General features: G+C 44.4%; 1 protein-coding gene across 1 annotated transcript in view; it reads right to left on the bottom strand.

The window, feature by feature from the left end:
• ANTXR1 (anthrax toxin receptor 1) overlaps positions 1-25,258 on the bottom strand; it is a 260,409-nt gene that overhangs the window by 47,464 nt on the left and 187,687 nt on the right. Inside the window, exon 17 of the mRNA XM_013967784.2 lies at positions 15,622-15,702. Within this exon, the coding sequence (XP_013823238.1) occupies positions 15,622-15,702 (81 nt within the window). The remainder of the gene's footprint in view (positions 1-15,621; positions 15,703-25,258) is intronic.

Here is a 25,258-nt window from a genome sequence, read left to right as displayed (position 1 = left end):
TGCTGCCATGAAACTTCAGATGCTCCCCACAGTTCCATACCACTCATCACAGCAAGTTCTAATTTAGTGCTTTTCTGACTGCTCTGATGTACATCCCACAAGGGCAGGGATTGGCCTCATTCATGTAAATCCCCATTGCCTAGCATGGTACCTGCTGTAGGGTCAGAGCTCAAGACCAGTGCATGGGTACACTCTGTCTTAGACACAGTGTTGGTGATAGACAGCAGGCAGAGGTGGAATCAGTAAGAGAAAATATGAAGTAACTTGGGAACTTAAGCACACGGAAAGGAGGGCAGGTCACTAAGGGAGGCAAGCAGTGGGTATGCCATCTTGGGCAGGGTATAAAAATGGAATAGCATTGGGAGGTGGGCAAAGGTAAGTGGACAGGAAAGGAGGGGTTTGGGTCACAGGGAGCAGCTCTACTTTTCAAAATTCTGTCTGGTTTACCTTTTCTTCAAGGGATTAAGCCCAATCATGAGCCCCACCCTCTTCTCCTGGCCTGGGGAGAGAACTCGGGAGAGCCAGGGTGTCTAAACGGCTGGAGGGGTCTGGTTCTGCCACTTCCAATAAGTCCCTTTGTAACTGTAAATGAAGCAGGGATCTTAGTATGAGAGCATTAATCTTATTAATATGAAAATAGGAGGCAAGTAAAGCAGGAATGGGGAGCATCTGAGAAAATGTACTTGGGAGTGTTTGGAGGTGTCCCCATCAGCTTGCTAAACATCAGTTTCCTTATCTTGAAAAGGAAGGGACTGAGATCATGAGGAACCTCCAACCCATTCCTGAGACTCAGGGTCATGTTGAGGTGAGGTGGTTAATGGAGATACTGGGAGAAGCTGTGTGTGTGTGTGTGTGTGTGTGTCTACAGCAGCCTGTGAATTCTGGAAGGATATCTCCTAGGTCAGATTCTGCCACCTAAGATTCAACCGAGCACTTTTGGACCAGAATAGAACTCCCCACCAAACTGGGTTAAATAAATCTTAATTGAGGCCTATGGCAGAGGTAGAGACCATTCACTAGAGATGATCTTTTCCAATGCCCTCAGCTGGAAGAGAAGGCCCATAGTTGCCAAGTGGCTAGACATAAACATCACACTTGAGCAAAGTAGAAAACTTCCTACAATGTTATATTATACACTTGGATGAGATTTTGACCCTAGAACCAAGCCCAATTTCCCTTAGTCCTGACTCTCTTTGTCAGGAAAAAAAAAAAAAATGAGATCAGAGAATTTCAACAGGGATGTCTCTATTACCCAGCCCTGCCTTCTTCAACCCCCAAATTCTCTTCTGTTTGTTATTTGCAACTTGATACCAGGACTTGACCTGTTGCTGCAGCTGTTTGGGAGATGAGGCAATTCAAAGGTGAAAGTCATCAGCTAAGCAATAAAATGATGATGCTGATGAGTATGGAAATATGTATGGGTGTGGAAAAAGGAGGGGTTAGGTTATGGGGGATTGAAAGGGGAGGGAGAGACCTCAGCCACATCAGATACCTTCACAATTATTTATTTAAAGAGACCTCCCACTGGGAGCAGGAAGTTAGTTCAAAAAAAAAAAAAATCTCAAGATGGTATGTTTTGCAGGATCAACTTTGGGTTTAACTTCTCCAAAAAAAGTTAACTTTGCAAGTTTCGGGTACAGTTTGGTTTTTGCTGTGGACAGAGGATGTCTTGAACTTTTTCTTTTGTAAAATCAGGCGGGTAAGCCAAGAATTCTAAGTACTCATGTTCCTCTCCAATGAGACAGTGAAGGAAAGATTTCCAAGGGTGAGAATTGAATAAATACTACTGAGAATTCAAACATCCAGGGAAGGGGCTCAGCCAAAATAAATCACACCCTCTAGGAACATTTCCTATAATTTGCTTTTTTTTTTTCCTTAAATGATCTAGTCTTACAAAAGTTTATGAAAGGTCAGAAGTCAGTGGCCAGCAAATTGGACTTTCTCTCCAGATCTATTGGGGACTTTACATCTTGGTGTCAGACACTGATAGAAATTTTGAAGATCCCTGTTTACTAAAAGTAAAAACCAATATATTCCATGCAAACTTCTTTTCCCCCACTTTAAAATAGAAATGTCTACTTTTTCAGCGGTTCTGTGAATTGAAGAGCAGAGGGACTAAGAAAAAGCATTATATAAAGCCTGTTGTCTATTGTGCAAGAAGGAATTGACCTTTACATAAAGACATTAATACAGTAATTTGATTCTTTTAGTCACTGATGATTCAAATATGAGAGAGACATTAATACAGCAATTTGATTCTTCTAGTCACTGCTGATTTAAATATGAGAGAGGAATTCTGAGAAGTTTTTCTTGTGTGCAGAGATCTAACTTCTTTGAAATCAATTGTAGTTTTCAGGGTAAAGAAGGGAAGAAAATGAACTCCCATCTGTTTGAATTATTTACACTTGTCATTTTGTTTCATCCTGACAAACCAATATCATTAATTATTAGCCTATTAACTATTTACCAACACATTGGATCCTTTGCGAACTTGAGCTTCGGTAGAATGATTTTAACCCGGCTGTTCTGCAAGACAAAGATGCCTATGGCCAAGTTTTCTACATACATTAAAAACAAAAACTCTATCAGTATCTTGTCAAATCAGAGCTTTGCAAAACTTTTGAGAAACTGTGCCTGAAATCAAATGTCTTGAAATACAATGTAATTTGGCACTCTAATATTTATCCTAATATTTAAGACTAGCTCAAAATGGTGATAGTGTAAATTTTTCAGTCCCTATCATCAGGGTGGTAACATCTCGCCCTTGTTCCCCCTCCAGCCTCAGGAGGTACACTCATCCTCTGTATCCCGTCCTGAGGTGTCTCCTCTCACTCTGCAAGATGGCCATGGGCATTAATGGGCTGCAGGCTGGTCCTGGAAACCTGCTACCCCGACCTTCCTACTTCCTGTCTGCCCAAGTCCCAGCTTTCCTCCAAAGCCCATTTCAAGTCCTATCAGTCCAGGAGAAGGTCTCCCATCCTCTCGGGTGATTTTCCTTCCTCTGTGGCTCTCATTCCCTTGAGCTATCTTGGCCTTGACCACCATCTGTTCTGTCTCCTCAACCTTCGCCATCTGTTCTTTGAGGTCTCACACTTGTTTGCCTTTTCCCCAGAGCCCTTCCCAGCACCTCAGTAATATCTGCTGAAAAAGATCACACTTAGAAAGTTGGGTAAACATCTCCTGCTCGCAGGTTTGCCCCGTTCATTTTATTTTCACCAATCAGTGTTGTCAGAACAGAGGCATTTACTAGAGATGCAATGAAGCAAATTCAGAGGAAAACTGAAGTGAGGAGGCTAAAACGCAAAACGTTACTCCGCAGACAGGAAATGACTGATAAGAGCCTCAGGGCCAGGTGAACTTTCTACAGAACGTTAACCAACCAATTGTGTGTATTGTGGACGCTGGGACTTGCCCAAGTTATCCATTTTCACCACGTTTTTGGGATGTGTCTTAGAATGTGCTGGTATTTTTGTTACTTGGATCTGCTGTTTCACCAGCAAGCTGTTCAAATGGGGATGTTCATGTCTTTACATAGATGCCCATGCGTTTTAAAATTGCCAGTATTCAGGAAAGAATGTCTTATCAGCACATATAGAACAGTGGTTTTAATGATTTTAATTGCCTAGCAATTTGAAAAATTGTTTCCCCCTTATGTTAATAGGGATAAAATTAAATGAAAGAATCAGACATTAAGTTATATACATGCATGGTCACAAGTGAATAAAGAAAAAAGATAATATAGGGTAAAAACTCTGTTAAGGATGTAAATGCTTTCTTGGTGAGTACAAGAAATGGTGAGAAGGATGTTACTGGGAATGATAAAGTTGGGGGAACCCACTGGACTGAGCAATAGTATCTAAAGTAATCCTTGGGAAGAAATGAGTTGCTTTCTATATTCATATGATGGGGGCCATCAGTAGCCCACATGGTGCTTTTGTGTGAGTCAGGAAGAGACACTCCTCTCTGAGCTGGGATGCAGGCCTGTCTCAGGGAGCTTGACCAGTGATGTTCAGGGTGGTCCTCTGTCACAGGGCACAGCCTGCACATCCAGGTGTATGCATTCCCAGTAAACAATTCTTTGGAAAATGGACATGATTTCAAAGAGCACAGTGGCCTGAAAAGTGACCCTGCTAGTACATAGTAAGAGTGAGAGACTAACTCCAGAATTGTTGGTTTAACCTAATCCTGACCAAGGACATTTGTTGATGGCTTTGTCTATGAAATGCAGGGCTCTGCCACAATATTGATACATGACAAGTATCTCACTTATGTAGCTGATTATAACCTAGTATAAAACTAGTAATTGGTAATTGACAGATATTATGGGATTAATATATTGGAGAAGTAGGAGGCCCCCACTAACAAAAGAAGTGGGAGGCCTCCACTAACAAAACAAAATACCCCAATGCAGTCAGCACTGCCCTTTAGGTGCCACGGGTAGAGAAGATCATTATTTCCATTCTGCCACCGAGAAACAAAACATACAGCAATATATTCTAGGGACCCAACAATGGACTCTCTTGCAGGTGGAGTTTTGAAGTGAAATTGCTTGCAACATGGCATCCCAAATTCCCATGTTTCTTGCATGAAGACTCTGGAGAAGGAAATGGCAACCCACTCCAGTACTCTTGCTTGGAAAATCCCACGGACGAAGGAGCGTGGTAGGCTATAGTCCATGGGGTCGCAAAGAGTTGGACATGACTGAGTGACTTCACTTTTATTTTGCATGAAGAAGAGATACCCACCCTGGAACTGCAGAAAGTGCAGATGCATGGGAGAGGCAGAATTCGGAAGGTGTGGCTGGTTTCCTCCTCATCCTCTCCTCAGTCTACGTCTACATGCCCTGCTTGGCTGGCCTATCAGGGAAGACAGAGGCCGCTGAATGGGGGAGAGCCCATCCTGGACTCTGCCACTGAGGTCACTAAGGAAGAGAGGCATATCCTGGCCTAGTGGTCTTCCACTTCCTCAGGGCCCTTGCCCTCTAACAGTGAGCTCTTCAGGCTCAGCCCCTCCTGGTCTTCCATCATGAGCCCTTCATCTTTCTTAAGTCCTTCATCCTGATCAAACAAAGAGCCTCTTTCAAGTCCAGCTCTCCTCCAGCCCCTGCTTTGGTTCTCCCTTCCCATTTTCCACTAAGCCTCACTCCTGCCCCCATCACTGCACTGAATTCACGTCACTAAGACCTCCAGGACCTTCTCACTGCTGTAATTAATGGACCGGTCAGCTTGCATCTAAATTTCCCGTACTTGATGCTGTTGACCCCAGCCTCCTCCGTGATGAACCATCCTCCCTTGGCTTCCATGACCCAAACTCTGTCACACCTGCTCTTTCTTTGGCTGGCCCTTCTTCGTTTCCCTCTTGTTCTCCTTTTTCTTTCCCCACCCCAGCTCAAAGGATGTGACCCTGGGTGTTCAGCACTCAAGCCATTTCCCTTCTCTCTCTCCACCCTCCCCCTGGCTCTGCATCTATTCACATTGGTCTCAGTCGTCATGGTGGGGATGCTTAAGTCTCTGCCTCCTGCCCAGAACTCTCACTAGAGAAAAACTGCCTCCTGACAGGTCAGGTGATGTCATGGGGGCATCCAGGGCACACCTTCCACTCTCAGGTCCTGTAGGTGCACACCCTGAACGTATATAACTCTGAGAGTGAGCATTCCTGAAGTGTAATAAGCTGGTGGTACTTACACTCAATTCTGTAAGTTTAAAAGCTAAGTCCTCCTCTTCCCTCCCAAAGCTCGTCTTGCACCCTTATCCTGGTGAATGATGTCACAGTTGGCTCAGACCAAAACCTGGAGGTCCTCCCTGACAACCCGCTCTCTCATCCTCCACACCAGCCAGTTGCCAAATCCAGGCATTCTGTTTCTTCAGCATCTCCTAAATCCAGCCTCTTTCTTCCTCCCACCACTGCCTCTGGTCAGGCTGCCACCATGTCTACACTGCAGCCAGTGTGACTTTCCTGAAACACAATGTGAACACAACTATGCCTAAAACACTTGGCAGTATTCTCCACTGTCCCCAGAGTGGGCTCCATGACCAGCACCCCCTCCACCCCCTCCCTCCACTCCTTGCACTGTCCTCCACCAAACCCCGCTCCTCAAGTCTCCCGAAGAAGCCACAGGCCACCCCCAGATTCTTGCTCAAGATTCCTTCCCACAGAAGAGCCTCCTTCCACAACTCTGCTCTGATCTTAGCCTCAACGCCACTTCTAGAAGCCAGTTTAGATCCAAGGCTGGTGAAATGCCCTTCTGGGTGTACTCCTTCCCTTGCCCCCAACCTCTCACATCCATTACAGAGCCATTACACTGGTGTTTGGGGCCTTGACTGTTGGTTCCTGCTTCTCAAGGGACAGGACACAGCTTATTAATTGGTGAACAACCAGCACAAACTCAGTGCTCATCTCACAGGAAGTGTTTGATAAGTATATATATTTTAAAAATATTTATTGAAAAAATAAATATTTAAAAAATATTAAATATTTAAATATTTTTAAAATATCCCTTTCTCACTTATACTACTAATAAGACACTGGTATCAGTATTTTAATCTAGACTTAGCTAATCTGTATAATAACAAGAAAATAGACATTAATCTTTTAATAAAAAAGGACTATATAGAAACTCTTACATTTTGGAACACACAGAAACTTTAAGGTTTCTATATTATTCAACAAGTATCTACTGAATGCGTAAACGATTTGAGGAATCCCAGTGTGGACTTCAAGTCTGACAGTCCTGAATTAAGCCCCAGATCTGCCCCTTCCCAGCTGTGTGTCTAACCTCCCTCCGAGTCTCAGTTTCTGCTCTATACAATGGAGATGCTAGTTCTTCCCCTTCTTGTTCTTCCCCTTCTGTGCTTCTTTGTGTGCATGCGTGCTAAGCCGCTTCAGTTGCGTCTGACTCTTTGTGACCCTATGGACTATAGCCCGCCAGGTTCCTCTGTTCATGGGATTCTCCAGGCACGAACACTGGAGTGGGTTGCCATGCCCTCCTCCAGGGTATCTTCTCAACCCAAGGAATGAACCCATGTCTCTTATATCTCCTGTCCTGGTAGGTGGGTTCTTTACCACTAGTTCCACCTGGGAAGCCGCTGTGCTTCTATCAGTTCAGTTCAGTTGCTCAGTTGTATCTGACTCTTTGCGACCCCATGAACCACAGCACGCCAGGCTCCCTGTCCATCACCAGCTCCCGGAGTTTACCCAAACCCGTGTCCATCGAGTCGGTGAAGCCATCCAACCATCTGATTCTCTGTTGTCCCCTTCTCCTCCTGCCTTCAATCTTTCCCAGCATCAGGGTCTTTTCAAATGAGTCAGCTCTTCGCATCAGGTGGCCAAAGTATTGGAGTTTCAGCTTCAACATCAGTCCTTCCAATGAACACCCAGGACTGATCTCCTTTAGAATGGACTGGTTGGATCTCTTTGCAGTCCAAGGGACTCTCAAGAGTCTTCTCCAACGTCACAGTTCAAAAGCATCAATTCTTCGGCACTCAGCTTTCTTTATAGCCCAACTCTCATATCCATACATGACTACTGGAAAAAGCATAGCCTTGACTAGATGGACCTTTGTTGGCAAAGTAATGTCTCTGCTTTTTAATATGCTGTCTAGGTTGGTGATAACTTTCCTTCCAAGGAGTAAATGTTTTTTAATTTCATGGCTGCAATCACCATCTGCAGTGATTTTGGAGCCCAGAAAAATAAAGTCAGCCCCTGTTTCCACTGTTTAACCATTTATTTGCCATGAAGTGATGGGACCAGATGCCATGATCTTGGTTTTCTGAATGTTGAGCTTTAAGCCAACTTTTTCACTCTCCTCTTTCACTTTCATCAAGAGGTGTCAGGAAGCATTTAACAGCAGGCTTCCTGTGTGCTGTTTTGGATCTGTCAGGAATTCTCTGTTCCTTATTAATTCCTGAATATTCAGGAATTAAGAGGAGAGGAAAGCCTCTTCTGAGGGTTGAGGAATCCAGGCATTTCCTTCATTAGTTTTTCTATATGGTGATAAGTACCCTATTCCTTTTTATGAACCATATGGTAAAAGTGATTATTTACAACCCTTTCTCTTTCATATGGATGACCTCATGTTTCCTTGATAACTTGTAAGTTTTGATTTTACCTCTGCTGAAAATAGCTATCTTGTAAGACAGTATAAATACCTACACAATGTTGAATAAAACACCTTTGCTCCATCAGAGCTTTGGTCCCTGTGTCTTGCTTTCTCTCTCTCTCTCTCTCTCCTCCCCTCTCTCTCTTTCAGGCTGATCCCTTGGAGTGGAGAGGTCCTCTGGGTTCACTTTCCTGCCGGGCTTCTGAGACCCTCTTGAGAAGGTGCTCTGTGCCTTCACCCCATCAAGAGGGTGCCTGAGGCCTTCGTGAACAGAGCAAGCCCTGTATCAGGGGCTTTATTGGCTTTCTGCGTAAACCAAGGAATATCAGCCTCTTTCTCTCTCCTTTACTTTCTTATCGGTTGACTCCAGACCACCAGGTTCCGGTCCATTAAAGGACCTCAACAAAGAGGCTCTTCAGTTCTTCTTCATTTTCTGCCATAATGGTGGTGTCATCTGCATATCTGAGGTTATTGATATTTCTCCCAGCAATCTTGACTCCAGCTTCTACCATCTATAATTAATACAATGCTTTACTCTTTCAAATCATGCCCTGAACTCCAGGAAGTTAGAATTAAGTCCTATTCTAACTGACATCCCCAGTGCCCAGCCCAGGGATGGGTTCCTAGGTGGGAGCACAGTAGATGAAATTTGATGAGAGAATGTTTGAGGGAAGGTAGCCAAGATGACGATGGAAGGAGGAGGAGGAGGTCATGCAAGGTACATGGAGAGGGAGAAAAGAGAAAGCAAGAAACAGAGTGTGCACACTTTGAGTCTGCTTATGTTGCAGGAGGCTCGTCTGCTTTCGAAGGACTGGGCTGAGGATGCTCTGTCCCTGGAGATAACCTGCCCAGATCATTCTTGCCTCTGCAACAGTAGGAAGGCATGGGGCCCATGTGACTGGCCCAGCTCCCTTGCTGGAAACAGCTGTGCAGACGGCAGCCCTGGGGAGCTCAGGGAGAGGATTTCACAACCTCCGAGGCTGCCCTTCAGAGGAGTATCATATGTTGTTTACGTACATCTCTATCTACATGTGTGTTTCCTGGGTCTCTTCTGATTGCAATGAGGCTCAGTCTTGCAAAACAAGTTCAGAGTGTGCCTCATATTTTGTTTTTGCAGATAGTGATGGAGCAATGGAATGTACCAGCCTCCCCATGCCAGATCGGAGAGAAACTGAGAAGCTGAAAACAAAGACGACATCCATCCCCAGTGGCTCCTCCTAAAGCATGTGCAGGGATTGGGACATTAAAGCTGGGGTAAAAATGCCTGGAGAGGGTTTAGACAGGTTGATACTTTAATTCCATCTGGGAAAGACCCAGGAGGCAGAGTTATTATTTTTCTTTTCCTTTCTCTTTACCCAAGCAGTAACAATATTGGAGCAGGAAGAATCTATGCTTATTGTCTGCTGATTGTAATCATCCATTTTCCTTATGCCTATGAAACACAGGATAGAGTTTTTGAAGGGATGTTGAGAGTTGCCTTCAACTTGTTCCATGAGGGAAACAGAAGATGCTGCCCAGGACAAGAAATAGAGAATTGGATCAAATCACTGATTGTCAACCCTAGTTGCTTCTTAAAATGACCTGGGGAGCTTTCAAAACTCCTGTATCCAGACCTCATCCCAGAAAAATTAAATAGAATCTGGCACCAGGGCCTTAAAACTCCCCAGATGATTACAACATGCAACCAGATTGAAAATCACTGGATTCCGTGAACTCTGATCTCTGAAACTCCCTTACATTTCTGTGTTTGAAACTAGCAATCTAGGAACAAAACCATCTGCAGCTGGCAAGATTTCTCTGCAACTGGTTGGTATTTAATATTTAGACTTCTGCTAGAGCAGTTACTCCCCAATTAGGCTAATAGGTGTTCTGCAGAGAAACATAGGAAAGTAGTCACTGGTGTTCAAATAAACACAGAGATGCTGACTTGAAGTCCCCAGCAATTAGGGTTAGAGGGATCTTGATGGGCATCTAATTCCATTTATCTCACTGGTTCCAAAGTGTAGTCCCCAGACCAGTAGCATCAGTATCACCTGGAAGCTTGTTAGAAATGCTAGTTTCCAGGCTCCACCCCAGACCTGCTGAGTTAGAAACTCTGACAGTGGGATCCAGCAACCTGTGTTTTAACAAAACTTCTAGGTGATTCTGTGCTCAAGTTTGAGAACTAGAGATTTGCTGCAGGAACTGTTTACTATGTCCTGGCCCAGTGGTTTGACTGGTTTTACCCTTGTTTAGTAACATGGAGCAACCCCAGTGATGCCTGTGGAAGCCCATTTGTTGTTGAAACTCGTCTTTCAGTTTTTTAAGGTGAAATACGTGTTACTGTAACTTCAACCTGTGGCTTAACTTCATTCATGTCTTCTCTGAAGTCATATTCTGTACTTTAGAGGCTTTAATGTTCCAGGGCTTCTGGTTTGATATAACATATAGCTGATAACTTCTGAGGGCACTTCTCCAAAATTTACATAAAATATCCAGGAAGATACAGAAAAGGTACCAGCTTACAACACCATCAAAAACTAAAAGTGACAGAGTAGAAGTAATAGAAAATTTTTGTGAAAATTTACATCCTCTTGGACTAGAGAAGACTAAGTTTGACACCAAAGGCAGAAATTAGAAACATTCATAGATTTAACTATAAAATTATAGGTAATATCATACACACACACAGACACAAAATTAGACTTTAAGTTTCATGAAATAAGCATCATATACTTAATGTATACCACTGGATCTTCAAAACATTTGACTAATAAATGAATGAATATGAGTTAAGCAAATGGCCATATAAAAATCAAAGCTAAAATAGCCAATAAAAAGTAGGACAGAGGCATATATAGGCAATACACAAAAGGGAAAATAGTTATTTGAAAGAAGTTTCACTTCAGTAACGGAAAACACAAATTAAATTAAATTATCCGTCAAGTAGATAAGATTAATAATGTTAATGGGAGATGGAATTTTCATAGATGGCAGGCTCTCCTATTAATTCACACGTGTTTCAGGCAATAATGAATAATGAGCCCAACCTGGCAATTCATGTCAAAACTTTAAAATTTTGCATGCTGTTTGATTGATCGATGAAACAACTACATGTTTAATTCTAAGAAAACATTCATGAATGTGCACAATGATCTGGCAACAAGTATACTGATTACAGATAGCTTCATCTGTAAACACTTGAAATAGACACTCTAAAAAGAGAAGGCAGGCTGAAATATAATGTCACAGTTTGCATTTAAAATCACATCATATAATGATATGAAGTGGCATGAAAAGATTATTCCTTGAATACAGGTAAGTGATTAAAAATATTAATGAAAATGAAAGTGTTAGTTACTCACTTGTGTCCAACTCTTTGCAACCGGACCCCATGGACTGTAGCCTGACAGGCGCCTCTGTCCATGGAATTCTCTAGGCAAGAATATTGGAGTGGGTTGATATTCCCTCTCCAGGGCATCTTCCCGACTCAGGGATCAAACCCGGGTCTCCCCCACTGCAGGCAGATTCTTTCCCATCTGAGCCACCAGGGAGGCCCAGAGAGAAAATATTAATAGTTTATAAAAAGAACACTTAGCATGATGACCAAGTTAAAAAGCTCTCAGCTCCCTTTAAGTCTTCTGCCTCAGACTGAACATTCCCAATTCCTTCTGCCATTTGTCCTTGAATGGTAAAATTTTCTGAAGTCAGAGAGGCTCCCATTTAGGAAGAATTGGGGACTATCCTGGCAAATGCTCATGGGACACAGGTTCTAATTTCTAGACTTTCCTGCTAAGTCTCTGTGAATGTTCTCTACTTTGGTAAAACCCCCTTTAAAGCCTGGGTCTGGACAGCAACATTTTGTGTTTATAGGGGTACCATGGGGACAATGAACAATCTTACCAAGGTAACAGTTCAGTAGGTAGAGATGATGGGAAAGACATCCCAGGCAGAGAAATTAAGACTGCAAAGGCACAGAGACACAAACGATTCTGGCATGTTTAGGGAATGGGGAGCAATTCTAGGTGGCTGGAGCCTCTATGTAGTGATAGGGGAACCAGGGGGGAAAAGTAGATGAAATGACAAGGACAGCTTTTCTAAATCAAGCTAAGGATTTGGGGCTTCTTCCTAGCCTTTGAAAGACTGAAGCTTTGGGATGGCATGCTGAGATCCATGGTTTCAAAAGAGCAAAGCAGTGGCTATACACTGGAAGCCAGGGGATGGTTTAAGCAGAGGTTACCAGGTGGTTGGGGCTTCCCAGGTGGTGCTAGTGGTAAAGAACCTGCCTGCCAATGCAGGAGATGTAAGAGAAACAGGTTCAATCCCTGGGTTGGGAAGGCGCCCTGGAGGAGGGCATGGCAACCCACTCCAGTATTTTTGCCTGCAGAATCCCATGGACTGAGGAGCCTGATGGGCTACAGTCCACAGAGTTGCAAAGAGCTCGACATGACTGAAGTGACTTGGCACGCAAGCACCATGTGCTTAGTGAACTTATTAAATTTTAGGATCCAGTGTGTTGTTGGTTTGCTACTTACGTGGCTTCTTCAGTACTTTTCCTTTTATGTTGGCTCAGGCTCTCTTGGTGGGCTCCCAAACACAATAGGACAGTGGGCCCACCCCAGGCAGAGACAGGAAAACGGGTGGCGGCAGGCAGAAAGCACTCACGTCTCCTGCTGTCATCCCGTTCATGTCTTCCCTGACCCAGGGCTTGGGCAGCTCCCGGGAAGTGGGCACCAGTCCCAGGGAAGGATGTGACTCTAGGCTCAGGCCTCTCCCAGCCCTCTGCTCTGCGGTGGAGGCTGGAGGCACTCCGCGTTTCCAGCAGCCTCCGAGGCTCTACTGGTGAGCCCACGTCTGTAATGCTGGGGTGGGTTCATTTGGGGAAGGATAGAGCAGACAGGAACTGAGAAGGAAAAACTGCCAGGTTTCTGTGAGATCAACATGTGTTTGAAACAATTCAGAATGTAACTGAGAATGTAATTAGGTGATGTTTGTTTTTGTTTTTGTTTTAAAGGAAAAACTCAGAACCTGTGACTCTTGTTCATGAGCACATGCCTGGATGCAGTCATTTTGAGTTTATGGAAAATGTGGTCAGCCCCATAAATCAGTGCTGAGGAATTCTTACAGAGTTATCCATCGTGCAAAGAAGGCAGGTCTGTAGTGAGTCTGTCGAAGTTATGAAAACAGAACAGAATAAGCACATATAATAAGCTACAGTATAGTCTTCTCTTCTAGAATTCTTTCCTGAGTTGCCATAAAGTAGCTTTGAATTTTCCTTCCTACATAATCTATGATCTTTCTTGTGTATCTCCAAGTGTACAACTAGATGTCTGTGGCCATCACCATGATTACAAAGACACAGTTCTCTGCATCTACTCTCTCATGTGTCTTAAAAATTTCAGCAGGATTCCTGTAAAGAATGTCCATTTCAAAGTAGGCTGGACAACTGTACTTTACAACACCTCTGAGAACATGGTCACAAATGTATCCTAACTCTCAGACCTTCCGTCCTTCCCATCTATCATTTTGTGTGACCGGGGAATCAAATTTCAGGGTGGGATTGTATTTCTCAAAAGCACACAGAAGGTCTTCAAATGTGAAAGACACAAACTTTTATTCAGAATTTGTAAATAAGAGATTCAATCTAGGTGTGATTCATTAGAAGGAAGGATTCCATCCATTTTCATCTCATTTGTGTTAGATTTATCCAATCAGCCATTCGCCCTCAAACAGTTTTAGTTCTTACATCTTATCTACCATAATATTTCTCTTATCCTTCCTCTTTCCTACACTTGATTCTCTGGTTGACCCAGTTTATAAATCTGTTTCTGGCAGTGAAGAATGGAATGTTAACAAATCTGAGTGGAGATGTTTTTCAAGTGCTCTGAGAAAAACGGGCTTGTTCATGGACTAGCATGTTCTATCACAAAATTAGTACTGCTGAGCCCAAGGAGTTTACCTATCCTATTGTTTTTTTCTTAATCTGTTAGATGCGTTTCATGCAGGCTAAAAAATTTCTCAATTTTCCACAGAAACCATATGTATAACTTACAAGGCCAGATACCATGCTGAGTACAAAGCTGATGGCCTAGGCTCATTTCTATTAGCTGTGTGTACTTTAAAATCTGCTCTAGCAGTGTGTTCTTGTTGACTTCCAGACAAAAAACAAATTCTAGAGATCAAGAAGGTCAAGTTGGCCCAGGATTTATATGCCCTGGGTGTTTTTTTTTTTTTTTCACATCATACTTGCCTGCTGTCCCTGCCACAATGTGGAGCAGGAACAGCTAGCTGGCAGCAGTCTGCTCAGGTTGTGAAACTTTAGACCAAATCCTCTCAACCACAAGCCACCTGTTGTCACCAGGTGCAAAGGGAGGGTGACCTGCCTGACTGACCCTGCTCTAGGGTGTTATTAGTTGTGCCGTGTTGCAGAGTGGGCAGTGTAAAGATACAAGTATATTTGACATAATCAATAGCAATATAGTTTGAATTTCTGCATCAACCTTTCACAGACAGAAAAGAACAAGGTAAATAATCATAATAATGTTTGACTGAGCATTATTATTTAATGTGTTCAAACATAAAGCCAAATGCTTTACAAACATTACTGTCTCCAGCCAGCCACACTGAAGTAATTATTATCAACCACTTTACAATATGAAGAATGGAGTTCAGAGAGGTCAAGTGACTTGCTTAGAGTTTTCCAGGCAGGAAGGAAGCAAAATTCAGACCCAACTCTACCCGATTCAAAGGAGCCCCAAATTAGACACTTTGATTTTGCTTTTGGGTTAGTGTGTCTGATTCCCAGAGCAGCAGATGAAAGATGCAGGTTGCAGGTGGTTGAGGGAGAATTTGGTCCCAGGCTTTGCTTTGAAGATTTTATAAAAGAGAGAATAGCTCTTCCCAGAAGAGCTAGCAATGGCATGATTACGGCAGAACTGAGGTTGTTTCCAGCTTTGTTATTATTCAGCTTGTCCTGTCCTCTGTTTCCTCATTTACAAAATGAGGACTAAGGCCTCTGTGGCCTCCTCCCTTACTATCTCCTTCCAGTTGGAGACACTCTGAGCTTGGCCCTGACAGTTTCGGGGCAAATCCTCACTGTGGAAAACCCTCCTGTGATCCTGGACCAGACAAACCCAACACCTGCTGGACGATGGGGGAGTTTTCCTATGGTCCCTATTCCCTGGCTCCACCTTGTGGCCCTGGCGTCCTGCTTGTCACCACTGGCCAGTGTGGCCGAGGAGCAGCAGCCCTCTCTCCGGAAGCTGCCTGAGCATCCCTGCTTTATTCACTCACTGTACCTGGAAACCCAGCAGCTCAAGTCCTAGGAAGCTAATCTAACCTGTTTTGGTCAAAATCCTTATCAGAAAGCAAGTCGAAACTCAAGGTCTTGTAGAACCCGAAATTTGAAAACTAGTATCTGATTTGTCACAGCATGAAATGATAGCTGGATTCATATATCTGGACTTATTGCAGCTCAACAGTCAGAGGGAGAGAGAGAAAGAGAAAAAAGAGCACGTGTATGCGACACCGTTAACGAAGCCTACCGTGTCTCCTGGCTGTGGACGCATCACGGACACACGATCATAGCCTTTCCTTAGTAGGACCCACAAAGCATCAAGTTTTCCCTGAAATAAAACAAATGCATCAAGATTACATCTGAAACCAGACCGAGGGCCCGCACTGACATGAACTTTCCATGCTTCTTCAGTCATATGAACCACACTTCACAGCAATGCAGTTGTCACAGGACGTGACTCTCTAGTTCAAAATGTGGGTTTCAGCAATGGAGAAGAGACGCATCCCAGAGAACCCTGATGCTCACGCAGGAGACACCTACGACTATAGTGCAGCCTCAGGTGTGCAGACACAGAGGAGTCATTCAGCCTGTTGCCCCTCATTGCATTTCTGGGCATCTCCTCACACTGCAGGTCAAGCTTTTCAACTTGCACTCAAGTTTTTTCTTCCCACTTTGTGTCCCGAGTTTACAAACAAAATAATGAGGACAAATTCAGGAAAATGAATAGAAGCGTGGATGGGGCTGGACCAGTGAAAGGGTCCTGGGGCCCAGATCCATGGCTGTCCCCACAAGAGGCTCCAGAATCCTGGGCTTGAGGGACAGATGACCAAGCATCACGGATCACCACAAATCACAGCCCCCTTTGGAGTTGTAGGTGATTGGCTGAATCTGAGAAGACCGAATCTCTGAGGGCTAAAGTTTTCATAATATGTGACGAAGGGAGTCTAATGTTCTAGTTCCTTAGACATGCTGAGTGAAGCTGGCTTCTGCCACTGCAAACACTAAAAACACAGGAAAAAAAGGACATTTATTTAGCTTTGCTCTTATTATTAATCCTGGCTGGTGACTCCACCAACAGGCAGAAGTCCCCTTTACTTTGTTTGATTTCCCTTCACCACCAGGAAATCTGCTCGCCTCCACCTCTAAACATGACATTTTAGCCTCTGGAACTGGTAACTACGTTCCCTTTCATGGCAAAAAAAAGGACTTTGCAGATTTGATTACTGTTGAGTCCTTGCTCCAAAGCCACAGGTGTGAGCCCTGTACCACGGCCACAGAACTGGAGCCCAGAACCAGGCCAACAAGCTAATTGACCCTTTGTTGCCAAAAGGCCCTGATCATCACTAACAGGCCTCCTGACTCCAAATTAGGCAAAGATGCCCACTCTAGTAAACACTCTATAGTGCCCCAACCAATCCCCGACCTTCCAGCAGGAATTTTCTTTGTCTTGAGGCTGTAAAAATTGGCTATTAACCCACAAAAACTGTCAACTCTTCTTGGTCTGTCAGGTCAGCCCACAGTGTTTGCAGTGCCTCCTTTATCTCTGCTCTTTGTTCTTAATAAACTCACTCCCTTCTGAAATGCTGTGTGTCTGGAAATTCTTTTTCAACCTGCGCTCGAATTGCCCCAACAATTACGTTAAGGATCATAGATTGGGGACATGATCCTGGATCATCTGGATGGACCCAAGCTAACCACATGGCTTTGCTTATTATTTATGTATTTCACAGGGGTCCTTAACAGAGGGAGGCAGGAGGGTCAGAGAAAGAGATGGAGAAACAGAAGCAGAGTCAGAGTGATCCCATGTGAGAAGGACTCAACCCATGGTAGCTGGCTTTGGGGAGGAAAGGGGGCCACAAACCAATAAGCGGGCAGCTTCTGGAGTCTGGAAAAGATGAGGAGATGGATTCTCTCCTAGAACCTCCAGAAGGAGTGTAGCCCTGGCTTTGCTGTCATCTTAGCCCAATGAGACCCATTTTGGGCTTCTGACCCCCAGAACTATAAGACAATAAATTTGTGCAGTCTTAAGCCTCTTAGTTAGAGGTAATTTGTTAGAGCAACAGTAGGAAACTAATACAGCCCTTATCACTCCCTGACAAAGACTCTGTTTATTTGCTTAGTATTTGTCTCTGCCGTCTGGAATGCCAGCTCCATGAAAGCAGAGGCGGTTTTTTTAGCTGCTGTATACCCAGCCCTTAGCACAGCTTCTGGTGCTCAGTAAATATGCGTCAGATGAATGAAGGCATCCAGTGCTGCTATGTGCTGGGCTAGGTGCTTTTCTGTCTGCCTGCTCATTTCATTCTCCCAGCAGTCCCAAGGGGTTATGGGGAAGGAATCAGAGAGGTCAACTAACTTGGCCAGAGGCACACAACTTGTAAACCGGAGAGGTGTGACTGGATGCCCCCACCATGTCTGTCTAAAAAAAAATTTAATGGCATTTATTAATTTTTAAAATGAAGATATAGTTGATTTACAATGTTATATTAATTTCTACTATAAAGCAATGTGACTCAGTTATACACATATCTACATTCTTGTGGCTCAGTTGGTAAATAATCCACCAGCAATGCAGGAGACTTGGGTTCGATCCCTGGGTTGTGAAGATCCCCCAGAGAAGGGAAAGGCTACCCACTCCATTATTGAGGCCTGGAGAATTCCATGGACCATTCCACTTGGTTGCAAAGAGTCGGACATGACTGAGTGACTTTCACTTTCACTTCACCTTCTTTTAAAATATTGTTTTCTGTTATGGTCTATCACAGGATTTTGAATATAGTTCCCTGTGCAAAGCTCATATACTTTCTATTATACAATTGCAGCTTCTTCCTTGTGCAGATCTTCTGGTTGGAGCACTTTCCCTTAGATCCTCTAGAACAGGGTTTCTAAACTGGGGGTTGCAACTCTTCAAGCCCTCATGAAATAATTTTGTGTATTAGGATCTGAATTAATAGGAAAGAAAATATTTGAGTTAATGGCACATGGTAAGGATAAGTATGATTTGTGAAAAATGTGTATCAGTTAAACATGCATGGGTGTCAGTATTAGTGTATGAAGTGAATACACACATATGCACACATAAGGATTTACTGGGCCAACACGTATTCCTGTTGGGGTCTCGCGAGCGTGTTTGAAAACACTGATCTGTAAGTGGTCTTTGAAGGATAATGCTGAAAGGCTAGGAGAGTCTAGAAACTTCAAGTTCCTTGCCACAAAGCATCCACAGTGGCAGCATCAATTTAAGAATGCCACCTTGAAGAGCTGGTGTTCTGAAGTTATTTTCTGGTGGGTTTTATTCAGATACGAAAAATGTGCTCTGCAACCTTTATCAATGGTCGCTTGAGTTCTTGTGGGTTCAACTCTGTCTTGCTAAGCATAATGTTTCTCATCTCTCTTGGCCAAGTATTTACAAAAACCTCTAAACTATTCTGGAATGACTTCACAATGCTGGGAAGGACTGCTGCTGTGTTCAGCATATGGTTTTCTGCATTAAACCGTTTCAATCATTGGTTAAATGTTTTCCTTTAAAGTTCTTTGGGATAAGCATTTATATGTCAGGATATAACCAGGTGGACTTCCTGGATGAATGCCTCTTTTCTTTTCCCTTTTTTAGGGGGGACTCCTGGTAACTGACCTGGTAAATCATCCCCCTCTCAGTAGTATGTGCACTGATCACTCAACTCCTTGACAAATGAGGCGCAATGAGATGGAGCTAAAAGAAAAATTGGCTGTTGAGGAAGTATTATAATTAACTCAGCAGAAATCCAAAGTTCCAGGCAGGGAAAAGGGGCAAAAACCACCTAGATGTGCAACACCAGGAGAATGGATCATGTTTCTTTGTGGCAACAGATCATAGAGCGAGATTTAAGCACAAAATGACTGGCTTTAGACTATTTTGGGGCTGCCCCTCACCAGCTCTGCTGTGGGCTTGGACAAACTGTTTCATGTCCTTAAGTCTTACCTTTCTCATCTTTAAAAAGAAGAGAGATAATAATATTGTCTGCTCTATGGATTTCTTAAAAGGCTTACAATTAGATATTGAAGTAAGATGCGTGCATGTTAAGTCGCTTCAGTCATGTCTGACTCCTGGTAACCCCATAGACTGTAGCCCTCCAGGCTCCTCTGTCCATGGGGTTCTCTGGGCAAGAATACTGGAGTGGGTCCCCGAGCCCTCCTCCAGGGGATCTTCCCGACCCAGGGATTGAACCCGATCTCTTATGTCTCCTGCATTGGCAGGCAGGTTCTTTACTGTTAGCGCCACCTGGGAAGCCCCTGAAGTAAGATACTTGTCTCACAGAAAGCATTCATTCAATGTTATCAATGTATTAATCCTTAGGTAAAGTCATTAAAATGATAATTTGGAATGCCCTGTAGAAAGATGGAAGTGAATGTAAGATGACGAGTAAGAATCCAATAGTTTGTACTTTACAAGCATGGAGCGCCCGTCCTCCACTCTGTCCTGCAACCTCATTTCCGCCTTTCCCCCGGCTTCTATGACGGTGTCTGGGGACCCCCAACACTCCACCACAGCTGCTTCGCTAAGGTTTGGCTAAACCTTGGCTCTGCCTGCTCCTTCTTAACTCTCTCATATCCTTTTCAGCCTCTTCTTCCCCACCCCCCTGCCTACACTTGATGCAAGGGGGTTCCCTCGGTGTCCCCCCTCTACTAGACTCACCCCCAGGCAGAATGCTCACCCCGCCTACTCTCACCTAGTCTCATGGGTCAAATTTCTACCTGTCTGCCCATGGCTCATATAAGCTTCCGATCCAATTACCAAATCTTAGTTGTAAAGTAAACATATCACAGGTATAAAAAAACCCCAAACATCACATATTGAATAATTTCCCCCCAGCCTGCTCCTCCTTTGGCACCCTGCCTTGAGTATGCCATGAAGCACCACCGACATCGAGACAGGCAATGACCAGACAGGTCATTCTCACCTCCTCTCTCTCTGCCACCCCTTCACACCCAGCTTCCACCATGTCTGGAGGATGTTCTGTCTCATCTTCCCTCTTGCCTCCTCCTGTCCAGCCCTGCCCCACTGTCTCCTCGGCTACTGCCTTGGCCTTGATCACCTGTCACTCATCCTGTGAATAGTGTCCTGATTGGCCTTTTACCTCCAGGCTCCCAGTCCTTTCTACTACTTGATTAATAACAGATTTCATGGCTAGCTGGAATGGATGCTTTGTCAGTAATAAAATAAATCAAGAAACACCTTATTAGCAGTGTGAATTTAGGCAAGTCACCCCTCTGTGCCTCGATTTTTCCATTTGTGAAACAGAAGGAGTAGTAGCAGTTTCTAATTTTGAGGGCGTTGGTGAGAAGTGGAGGAGCGAGTGCAAGAAAGGCCCTCGGGACTGTGCCTGACTTGCGGTACTTGTGTCACCCAGGTGTGCCCTTCATCCAGGTGAGCTGCTATCAACAGCTGTTCTGGCCAAGGCAAGGCCAGCTAGTTCTGATTGTAGCCCTCAGTGTTCTGAATTCTAGAAGTTCCACAAATGAATTCAAAGTCCCCATTCTGTGTGGCACAGAAGACAGTTGGGGTAATCTATACATCCTATACCTTGCTGTATTTCTGTCAATACATCAGGTAGCATTTTATGCAAGAGTTGAAGTAAGCTTTAGAATAAGTGTGTTTAGAATCAAGAGGATGAAAAATGACTCTTAAAAGTCAAAGAGAAGTACATAACAAGGTTCCTTTGCTTGATTTTCTGAGAGGAGGCAGAAGTTTTGTCATTTCAAGACAGTAGCTACTGGGATTATTAATAACATCCCTTTGGGGCCAGAAGAGCCTCAGAGATTCTTCCAAGTGGTCAGTGGGCTTTACTCACAGCCTGGGGGGAGCCTCTGAGTTGACGCCACTATTTCTCTCAGATCTGAGTGTCCTGCCTGCATGGCCCTCTCTACAAGGCGTGTTTCAAGACACAGGTCCTCACTTCCCAGGAGGAATGCTTCTGCGAAGCTTAAAGATTCTCCACCATTCTGGAAACCCTCCACCACAGTGTATTCTGCTAAGTCACTTCAGTCGTGTCCGACTCTGTGCAACGCCATAGACGGCAGCCCACCAGGCTCCCCTGTCCCTGGGATTCTCCAGGCATGAACACTGGAGTAGGTTGCCATTTCAGTTGACATTTATATATACCTTTCTTTCATATGAAATTGGCACACTTAGACTATCACATGAGAAGTGTACCAATTCCAGGTTCCCCAACTCTACCTCAGCCTGAGAATCAATATCTTCCCATCCACAAAGCCTGGCAAACCGGGAATTTTACATCAATGCTCGCTTGTTCCTTCCTAAACAAGAAGACCATGCCAGGAGGTTTGTGAGGTCCATCGCTCAAAGCATCTCGGTGCATGGGCTTTGTGGCTGCCTTCCTTTCCTTTTTTGGGAGTGGGAAGAGGGGTGGGCAGGCAGCAGCTGTATCTTCTCTTCTGGTTTGTCTGCCTCAGCTACTTGGAAGTTAGTCAGAAGCTGGGAATTTTGAGGGTAGTTCAACTTAGAGGGATGTGAGAGATTAATACTAATTTTTTAGACCTCAAAATATATAGTAAATATAGTGACTCATGCTTCTCCTTAAATGAAACAAATGAATGCATAAGTTAGAAACTTGCCCTACACATACCCACACATAGACACACTCACACATGGCAATTTTTTTTCTCTCTTCTTTCGGTCTTTGTTTAAAACATGTTTGGAACCATTCTAAATTGTAGCCAGGAATGGGCAAAAAAATGTCTGTTCAACATCAACAGCACATCTGACAACATTTAAGGCTTCAGTGTGTCTTACTGGACGGCATACAGCTTCGTTCAGTGCAGTTTCAGCACTGAATGCTGCTTGATTACCAGGTCAAGGTGCTTAAGGCCAGGGATGACAGGTTTGCCTGAAAGAAAATGAGCAGAAGACCACCGGCTTCCCGGCGCTGTGAGCAGCACAGGCCGGTCAGGCTCTTCTGCAGGACACAGCGGTCTGCAGGGCCAGCCAGGGTCTGGCTTTTGTCCTTCGGCTGTCATTTCTGTCATTGCCAGTCAAAGGGAGGAGCTACTGGAAAAGGAGGAAAATCATTTCTCTGAAGGCTGCAAGCCTTCCAGCAAACTTGAAAACAGACCTGGTTTTAATCTTTCTGGTGGCCATACATCTGGGCATTACTTAACTCGCCTGAAGCGGTCAGTCCCAACTTAATAAGAAGCACAGGATTGCTGTAAATCCAGGGGGTGAAAACCGAGCAAAGAAAAATTCAGGCCAAATATCGGAAAATTTCCTGATCATGAGCCTGGAATGAGGAAAGGGTAAAGTGTGGTCAGTGTGGTCAGTGCCTTAAATTAGCCTGGGCGATGGCAGGGAGCAGCCCGTTGTGGACTCCTTCTCCTAGTGAGCTCCCTTGGGGTGTGCTGAGGCAATGTGTTCCCCTGCTTCTCTGGTCCTCAAATCTATTTCCTGGAATGCTTGAGAAACTGAGTCAAATGCACCCAGTTTAAAGGTGTGTGATTCTGACCACCTTCACTGGGGAACCAGGAGTCTTTCTAGAACTTTCTGAAAGTTTTGCCCTGGTTGGAGATGTTCTCCCAGTTGATAGTGGGGCAGAGAGTGGGCGGGCCATCCTCCATGAGCGGCCTGCCCCCATCCACTCTCTGCAATTCTCTGCCTTCCTTGTTCCATGCCTTGGAAGAGCAACCTCAACAGATGGCATCATTTAGCTTCCCTTTGGTCTGGCCAGCAGGTAGCACCAGAAGATGACAGCAGACAGATGAATGGATAAAGAGTATGTGGAGTGTGCGAGCGCATGTGTGTCTGTGTGTGTATATATATATAGTGGAATATTACTCAGCCATCTAAAGAATGAAATAATGCCATTTGCAGCAACATGGATGGGCCTAGAGATTATTACGCTAAGTGAAGTAAGTCAGACAAAGACAAACATTATGATATTGCTTGTACGTGGAATATGAAAAAACATGATATAAGTGAATTTACTTACAAAACAGAAACAGACCCATAAACATAGAAAATGAATTATGGTTACCAAAGTGGGGAAGGGGGTGGAGGGATAAATCAGGAGTTTAGGATTAACATACATACAATACTAGATATACTAGATATAGAATAGATAACCAACAAGGATATAGCACTCAGTATTTTGTAATAACCCATAATGGGAAAGAATCTGAAAAAGAAAAAATATATATATAATGGAATCACTTTGCTGTACAGCTGAAACTGATACAACATTGTAAATCAGCTATACTTCAATTTAAAAAAGGAGAGAAGAGGGCAAGATAACGGGGAGGTTGGTACTTGTTCCTTCTACTCCCTCCCCAACCCCCACTTCCATCAGTGGCTGCTTTCTTATAGAGCAGGGGTCTGCAAACATTTTCTTTATAGGCCCAGAGGGTAAATATTTCAGGTTTTGTAGGTCAAGAGGCAAACTCAAGGCTATTAGTAGGTGCTAATAAAATCATTAAAAAATACAAAAACCATTCTTAGCTTGTGGGCCATATTAAAACAGGGAGCAGGGCAGATTTAGATTACTGACTGCCTCTCTATGGCCACGGCTCCCGTTGGGTGACCTCTACTCCGGGGCTGCAGCTCTCGCTGGATCCAGCAGCACCTTCTCCTCTCCTTGCCCTTCAGGCCCAGGGGTGTCACAGCTCTCACTGCTGAGTGCCTGCGTGCCTCACCGTTGCCACGGATTCTCCTAACCCTGCCCAGATCTGTGTGAGTTTGACCCTCTTGAGTGTGCCTTCTGTTTCCTGCCAGGACCAAGACAAATCCAGCAAGAGGGTTCAGGAAAGGGAAATAGAGTTTACAGCACAGCTTGAGGCTGAATGCTTTGTCAAAGGCCTAGTGAGTGTGTACAGACATTGTGGCTAGAACGGGGCGCATCGTGAACCACACGTGGGGTTACGGTCCAAAGGCTGAAGCTCTGGTAGAGAGTCTGCTCTTCTGAACAGTGTGCATTATGACTTTTCAACTCTATTCTGTGCTTCTACTCTTAAACTTTCTTGTTCTTTCCCTTGCCTTGCCCATATGGCCCAGATACACATAGGATGACCTCTTTTTCTCTTCTTGCCTCAAAGTGATGGCAAGAAGAATGCTACATTCTGTAGTCCGAGAGTACCAAAGTGATCTGTGTAGGTCACAGGAGAAAGTCTATCCAGCATGATGCTCTGGGTGTGGTTTCATAATTACATCCCACGCATCAGCTCTATTAACAAGAGGTGGAGGAATCCCTACTCCATGCCAGGTACAGTGCTGTTTGTGGGTGATTCAAAGATGAGTTAAGCATAATTGATGCCTCCAGCAGGGATCAAATCTGGTGGGGGGAAGACACAAACAGGAGCAGTCACACGAATGAGCTGTGCTATGTAAGCCTTGGTGTGAGCTGCTCTAGCAGCAGGAAGAGCATTCACACTTTCTCATGTCCCAACAAAGGGGTCCTACAGAGGCACCTAATGAGCCCACCAGCATCACAGGTTTTTTCCAGTTGGCTTTTTTGGTGATCCCTTAACATGCAGTTTTCCAACCATGCAGCATTAATCCAGCAGCTGCATTTGGGAGAACAATGGACCCATGTGAAACGTAGGATGTCTCTGAGGCATGATTGCGGTCACTTTGCCATGCACCACGGTTCCTGCCCTCAGGGAGCCTCCTCTGGAAGGCTGGTTGGTACCTTGGGTGATCCCTTCTTAACTGGGCCCCAGCCCCAGAGCTGCTGATTCGGCAGGTCAGGCTTGGGGCCTGAGGGTGTTCATTTCTAACAAGCTCCTGGGGGATGCTGACGCTGCCCATTCAGGGACCACACTTTGAGAACCAGCATGCACACACACACACACACACACACACACAGTGACCAAGGCTGAGGAGCAGGGGCTGGGGAGGGAGC

This window comes from Capra hircus, chromosome 11 (assembly GCF_001704415.2).
Source record: "Capra hircus breed San Clemente chromosome 11, ASM170441v1, whole genome shotgun sequence".
Lineage (NCBI taxonomy): Eukaryota > Metazoa > Chordata > Mammalia > Artiodactyla > Bovidae > Capra > Capra hircus.
The sequence above is the reverse complement of the archived record's forward strand: the minus strand, read 5'-3'. Positions and strand labels throughout refer to the sequence as shown.